The sequence below is a fragment of the Humulus lupulus genome, chromosome 1 (assembly GCF_963169125.1).
Source record: "Humulus lupulus chromosome 1, drHumLupu1.1, whole genome shotgun sequence".
NCBI lineage: Eukaryota > Viridiplantae > Streptophyta > Magnoliopsida > Rosales > Cannabaceae > Humulus > Humulus lupulus.
Window position 1 is genome coordinate 275,924,166 of NC_084793.1, and position 7,685 is coordinate 275,931,850.

The 7,685-nt window shown below is 36.4% G+C and overlaps 1 protein-coding gene across 1 annotated transcript; it reads left to right on the plus strand.

Annotated features, from left to right (window-relative positions):
* The first annotated feature begins 395 nt into the window (after positions 1–395).
* On the plus strand, positions 396–2,597 carry LOC133806973 (pentatricopeptide repeat-containing protein At2g13600-like). Its single transcript, XM_062245072.1, has one exon. It carries the CDS (start codon positions 1,005–1,007, stop codon positions 2,364–2,366), a length of 1,362 nt encoding a protein of 453 aa, XP_062101056.1. The 5' UTR covers positions 396–1,004; the 3' UTR covers positions 2,367–2,597.
* Positions 2,598–7,685: the final 5,088 nt, after the last annotated feature.

Here is a 7,685-nt window from a genome sequence, read left to right on the forward strand (position 1 = left end):
TTTTAAAAATATACCATAATCTACCATAAAAATGCCTAATAAAATATATGAAATAAACAAAAACTATTAAAAATAAATATATAAGATCTAGTCAGGCCAAAAGTAGTTTACAAAAATATTTAAGATTTAAAAAAAAAATTAAAAATATGGAATCTAGATAAAAATTACAGAAATACAAAAAGTATAATCATAAATGTAAATATATTTTTTAAAACAAAGTTTACAAATTTGTAATAATGTATTTTTTTTAACTAATGTTTATAAATTTATAATTAAAATTTTCAAATTTATAAGTATATGTTTCAATTTTATAAACAGATTAATTAAAAAAATTATAAGAGACGATTACATAATTCTTACAAACTATTATTTTATTTTTATAACGGATAAAAATGGACAAAATCGAGCGGGTACGGCCCCGCGGGAACTACAACAAACATACTCACACCCACTATCATTATTCTCTGAATTCTGTTTTGTATCACACGGTATATTAGGCTCATGTCACACCATCACATATTCTCTCTGCTGAGCTTCACAGTCCACCTTACCTCGCTCTCACAGCCGCCCCCTACTTGGCCACCGCGCCTCAAGCTTCATCGCCTGGCCGCCAGTCGCGCTTCTGTAAGCCTAAGTGTCTCATCGCCTTGAGTTTAGCAGCAGCAACTCTATCTTTCTGCTTCAATTTTTAATGCTAAACAAAGACGTTTGCAGCTAATGAGTTGCCTTTAATGATGTACTCAGAAGAAGCTTTTGTATGGTATTTTTTTCATCGTATGTAGTGCTTGGTGTGTCTTGTTACTCTCTTAAAGGAGCTGTGATCTTGTTCTGTTGACTGGCTTGTTTCATTCGCTGCATACCAACTGTTCGACGGAATTCCCAAACTAGAAGAGGCTCATCGTTCTGCTTCTGATTTGAAATTTATTCTTTTCGTTCCTCGTTGCTTCAAGGTCTCTGATGAGGTTTAGAAACATGTTTATGACAAGAAGAGAAGCCTAAGAACGATGCTAACGAAGTACTCACTATGCTCAGCGCTGAATACTTGTGCCAAGACCCTCAACCAGCGCTTGGGTCTCCAAATTCATGCCCTTATTATTGAAATGGGATATGAAGATAATATCTTTCTGAACAGTGCGCTTATCGACTTGTATGCTAAATGTGATGCTATTTTGGAAGCAAGAAGGGTGTTTTGCAGTATGAAACAACATGATCAAGTGTCGTGGACATCGATAATTTCTGGGTTGTCAAAGAACGACCATGAAAGAGAAGCCATATGGAAGTTTAAAGAGATGCTTAGTACACAAATTAATCCCAATAGTTTTACATATGTAGGTGTTATAAGTGCATGTTCAAAGTTAGAAGAGGGACTTCAACAAGGTTCTTTGCTCCATGCACATGTTATCAAACTCGGTTTTAATGATAACAATTGTGTGGCCAGCTCATTGATTGATTGCTATTCAAAGTGGGGGGAAGTGGATCAAGCAAAGTTTGTATTTGATGAGATAACAGAGAAAGATGGTGTTCTACTCGGTTCCATGATTTCGGGTTATGCACAGAATTTATATGGTGACGAGGCTCTAAAGGTGTTCATGGAAATGAGGAATATGAATTTGAGTCCAAATGATCATACTTTAACTAGTGTTCTTAATGCTTGTGGGAGCCTCACAGTTCTCCAAGAAGGAAAACAAGTGCACTCTTTGGTCACTAAAATGGGTTCAGAAAGCAATGTTTTTGTAGCCAGTGCTTTGATTGATATGTATTCAAAGTGCGGCAGCATTGATGAAGCTCGTGGCATATTTGATCAAACACCTGAAAAAAATACAGTATTGTGGACTTCATTGATTATGGGTTATGCTCAAAGTGGTAGGGGGTCAGAAGCACTTGAGCTCTTTGATCATTTGGTGACTGAAGAAGGGCTCAAGCCAGACCATATTTGCTTTACTGCTATTTTGACTGCCTGCAATCATGTAGGTTTTCTTGAAAGGGGAGTAGATTACTTCAACAAGATGATCAAGGATTATGGGCTCGTGCCTGAACTTGACCAATATGCTTGCTTGGTGGACCTGTATGCCAGAAATGGGCACCTGAGGAAGGCAAAGGAGTTGATGGAGGAAATGCCTTGTAGTCCAAATCATGTAATGTGGAGTTCCTTCTTAGGTTTTTGCAAGGTTTATGGTGAAGTAGAATTAGGGAGGGAGGCTGCGAAAGAGCTCATTGAGATGGAACCATTTAATGCTGCACCTATTGTTACATTGTCACATTTATATGCAAGAGCTGGTTTATGGACAGAAGTAGCTGAGGTTAGAAAACTAATGCAAAAAAAGGACATAAGGAAAAGTTCGGGATGGAGTCGGTGGTTGAAGTAGACATGAGTAAGTGAGCCACACCATTTTTATCCTAAGATGTGCACTTCTCAGCCCAGAATTAAAATAAGGAAAGATGTTCTGTGTATGTAGAGACTGAAAAGCTTTGCATGGACATAAAAAAAAAAGTGAAATTTAATGTTATATATGCATGATAACTTAGTAAAATATTTTAATATGTCAATATAAGTTACTATCACAAATATATAACAATTTTAATTTTTTAGACAAAAATACCCCTAACATTGAAACAACCATTCTCTCTCAATCCAAACTTTTTATCTCTAACTTCTCTTATTCTCTCTCTAACATTCTAATCTTGTAGATCTAAAAAAACATACCAAAATTAAAATAAAAAAAATAATCTGAAACATATATTTGAGTGAAAAAATATGAAATTCCAAAGTTTTCGTCAAATTTTAGTGCAGAGCATCGAAAAAGCATCGTTTTGGACAAAAATTAAGTTTTCATGATTGCATCACAACAACATCAAAACACTATCGATTTTGTTTCGAAACACCATCGATTTGGCATTGAAACACTATCGATTTTGCATCGAAAAGTCACCGTTTTGGCCAAAAAATAAGTTTTTATGATTGCATCACAAGAGCATCGAAACATCATTGATTTTGCATCGAAATACCATAAAAAAAACATCTAAATTGCATCAAAACAGTGCCTTTTCGATGCAAAATTGATGCAATTTCGATGCTCTTGCGATACAATCATGAAACTTGATTTTTGGTAAAAACAATGCTTTTTCAATGCAAAATCAATGTTCTTGCGATGCAAACATTAAAACTTGTTATTTTGCCAAAACGATGCTTTTTCAATGCAAAATCGATGGTATTTAAATGCAAAATCGATGGTATTTAAATGCAAAATCGATGACGCATCGATAATGTTTCGATGCAAAATCGATAGTATTTCAATGCTGTTGCAATGCAATCATGAAAACTTGTTTTTTGGCCAAAACGATGTTTTTCGATGCAAAATCGATGGTGTTTCGAGGCTCTTGCGATGCAATCATAAAAACTTATTTTTTGGCCAAAACGATGTTTTTTCGATGCAAAATCGATGCTGTTGCGATGCAATAATGAAAACTTGATTTTTGGCCAAAACGATGCTTTTTCGATACAATTTCGATGAAAAATCGATGATGTTTCGATGCTCTTGCGATGCAATTATAAAAACTTTTTTTTGGCCAAAACGATGCTTTTTCGATGCAAAATCGATGATGTTTCAATACTATTGCGATGCAATCATGAAAACTTAATTTTTGGCCAAAACAATACTTTTTCGATGGTGTTTCGATGCAAATTTGATGTTGTTTCGATGCTCTTGCGATGTAATCATGAAAACTTGTTTTTTGGCCAAATCGATGGTATTTCGATGTTGTTGCGATGCAATCATGAAAACTTGATTTTTGTCCAAAACGACGCTTTTTCGATGCAATTTCAATACAATTTCGATGCTCTATACTGAAATTTGACGAAAACTTTGGAGGTTCATATTTTTTCATTCAAATGTCGGATTGAGATGATTTTTTTTTTTTAAAATTTTGGAATATTAGAGAGAGTGAGAGAGTGAGAGAATGAGAGATGTTAGAGAGTGAAAGTTTAGAATGAGAGAGAAAATGAGTGTTTGAATGTTAGGGATATTTTTTTCTTCTAAAAAATTAAAATTATCATATATTTGGGGTAGCAACTTATGTTGGTATGTTAAAAAAATTCACTAAATTATATACATATAACATGAAATTTCCCTAAAAATATTTTCTTTGATTGATGGCCAGAAGTTTGAAAATACCGTGGAGTAAATTTTGACAAAAGTTGGAACATTGTACATTAATTCGAGATGTTAAGCCTAAACTTTGTTGTTGTCCATAGACATTCAACTAAAACACTATTGTTATATTTTTTGGGGGTTTTTTTGTACAAATTTATTTTTTCAAACAATATTGTTGTTGTGAAAACGAATAATAATAAAAAAAATGTAGAAAAAGGACAAATGGGTCTACTTTCTCTAGTAAAAAATAACATAATTTTTATTTATTTATATATGTATTTATTTTTTTGTGGAAAACCAAAATGGGAAAAAGTAAAAGGACCAATTCAAAACTAATTCCTCACACAAAATGTGTGAGTGGCAAGTATGCAAGCGAGGAAATGGAAATGAATCATTTGTGTCCTAAGTTCCATGTTTATTTGAAGAATAAATAGCATTTTTGCCCTTCGAATTATGACTACTATATGATCTTGTCCCATGAATGATTCATAATATTAAAAATTCCCTCGAACTATGCACGTTACTGAAATATGAGACTTCTGTTAGATTTCATCCTAGGTGGCTAACGGATTGATGATGTTGCATTTTGTCTGTTGATGTGGTACTGCCATGTGTAAAATAATTATCAATTTTGCCTCCCGAACTTTGACTGCTACCAAATAATACCCATTTCATTAAAAAAAATTAATTATTTTTCTAAAAATTATAATTAAATCCTTAAAAAATTAAAAATCTAATTAATAACAAATAACTCTTTTTAAATTTTACTTTTTCTTTTCTTTTACAATATAAAATAAATTTATTTTAGAATGAAAATTTAAAATAAATACTAAAACAAAGGAAAAACCTTTAATTAAAGAGGAGGACGATGGGCGAAGGATGAAGGGCTTAAATCAAAAATAATAATTTAAGAGAAGGAGGACGAAGTGGAACAAACTTTGTTTTCTGATTTATTTTTAATTTTTATTTTAAGATATATTTATTTTGTTGACGCCGCTTGTCGTCAACTTAAAACGTAGAGCAATTAAACAATAGGAACTATATCGCAGATGAATAATACAGTAAAACAACAAGAATTTTATATGGTTCAGCAGTTAACTCTGCCTAGTCCACGAGTCAATCTTATTAAGACTTTGGAATTTTCAGGAAATCCTTCAGGGATGAATTCTCCAGAAATTCTCTCAAGATATCAAAAATCTGTCCCTTTACAAATGTTCATGACCTCTCTATTTATAGAGGGTTCTCAGAGTTCGTTCCCACATATTTCGGGAAGATACTCCTATTTATTAATGGAAATAATGACATTAAGTTTTGTAACTCCTATATACAAGGAAACGTCCACTGAAGACCAGGGGGCACATAACAAATTAGTTAATATCCCTTTAATGTAGGGAAGTTACAACAATAAATATCTTTTGAATTTATGGACTGCGTCGCATCAGATGACCCACTAAGTTGTTCGAGGTCGACAATCAACATCATACTGGTCAAGGTCTATAGATGAGCTATGAGCTAGGTACCTTTCTCCAAGACCAGATCGGAGCGGGTGGATACCACCAAGGCTGTCACACTCCGAGGTTATAATCGTGCTAGGCTCGGACTACTTGATTCCACAGATACCCGACAGTGGGCATATTCCGATGCTAACTCTTTCGAGCTCAGAAAGAACGTCGAGGTTAAAAAATTTCTTCGAGGTTACCATCTTGACTCTAGGGTTCGACATCTGGGTCATGCACATGCAGTTTAGATATTTCGAGCTCACAACTGACGAGTCCAGCTTTCAAGATCACAATCTCGGGTCTCAAAATCTGGGTGTAACATTTTTCCCCCTCAAAAGTATTAGTTCGAATCCTATGAGAAGGAAACTTTTGAACTACTTCATTTGGGAACCGTTTCATCACACACTCGAGTATGGACACACATCAGCTGGGTATTGCTTACTCAAGGTACTCGAGTACCTTGAAACTCTGCCCATGATCGTTCGCCTGCCACCTTTATAGTACCATCATGTCATTTATCCTTAGTCGTCGAATTTGATACAGAATCTGGCCAATGGCCCAGATTAATCCAGCCTTTTACATTCTCACGGGTTTATAAATTGAACTCCAGTTGTCTTCTTCTTTTACTCCTACGTTCAACTTCTTAGAGAGAAAAAAGGAAGAAAGAAAAACCAAAACCCTCCTTGCCCATTTCTTGCACGTTCTCGAAGCCGAGTAGACAAAGTAACATTGGACTCTTCGACTCAGTGAGGTCACACTTGCAACCGCTCGTTCGCTCATCCATTTCTCTATTTCATTCGATTGCATTGTGTAAGTTTTCAGTTTATGGCTTTTTTACGTTATACATGTACGTCTTTTTTTTTTGTATGCTTTTGCCTCTGTTACACCATGAGTGCTAGGATTTATACTAGTTTAGTGCACTAGGATTAGGGTGCTTCGACTAATAGTCATTAGGCTCAAACCCAGTTTCTGCGAAAGAAGGTCCAAAAATGGTTCATTTTCTGGGTTTTCAAATTTTAGAAACCATATCTTGCACACCAAGATATTGGGTACAAAATCAAGGATTTTTTTAAGGAATGCACGATTCCCAAAAATATCACCTTTTAGACAATCGCCACCTTTTTTCCCTAATATTCCGGGACTTTTCATAACTGATCCACCTCCTTCCTCTCAGTGGAATACCCGCTCTGAGATTGGTCTCTTCCTTTGGGTCGAGCTTGCCTTGTAGTCTCGATCATTCGAGCTTAGGTACTATTTATTTCTTTATTTCTTGCTCGCTTGGCCCCCACCCTTTGCCTTCTTGTTAGATGCCACAGAATTCGGGAAAGTGGTGGGGGTCAAAGCTCACAATTCCTTACTCGCCAGTAGCTTCGAGCCCAGAATCTCCATTCACTCGCAACCAATGCTTAATTCGGGAGCATGAACTGAGACGTGAGCGAGAGGACACTTGAGACCACTTCCGACGTCAGATAGACGAAGTCGAAGAAGGGAAAAGGAAAAGACTAAGGGTCGCCCTTCATCCAGATCCGGACACCGAGCCTAGACCGATCCCTCTCGATCCTGCGCTTAAAGTGACAATTGCCTTCAAACCAGGTGATCTTCAGTTCTCATTGATGGGGGACCCCTCTACCTCGCAGCCAAGGAGAGAGTTTTTTGGGGTCGAGCATTACTGGAGCTTGGTCACGTCACTAGTGCAGATAACCGATATACTAGCCTTTCACGGCATAGGACTATCAAGTTCACTGAGGTGTCGAGCCCCGACCTCGCACGAGCGGAGTTGCCGCGCTCTAGGAGATGGAAATCCTGACAGCAAGCTGAGATATGCAGCTTGGAGCTAGGAGCATATGAAAGCAGGGGCGATACTGCCCTTGAAGTCTTTTTTCAAGGACTTCACAGACTTCGTTGGGCTGGCCCCCTTCCAGCTCAACACCAATTCTTACAGGGTCCTGTCTTCCCCGAGGTCGCTGTATCACGAGTTGAAGTGGAAGGGGCCTTCGCCAGAAGAGATTTTATATCTCTTTTGCTTGAAGAGCAA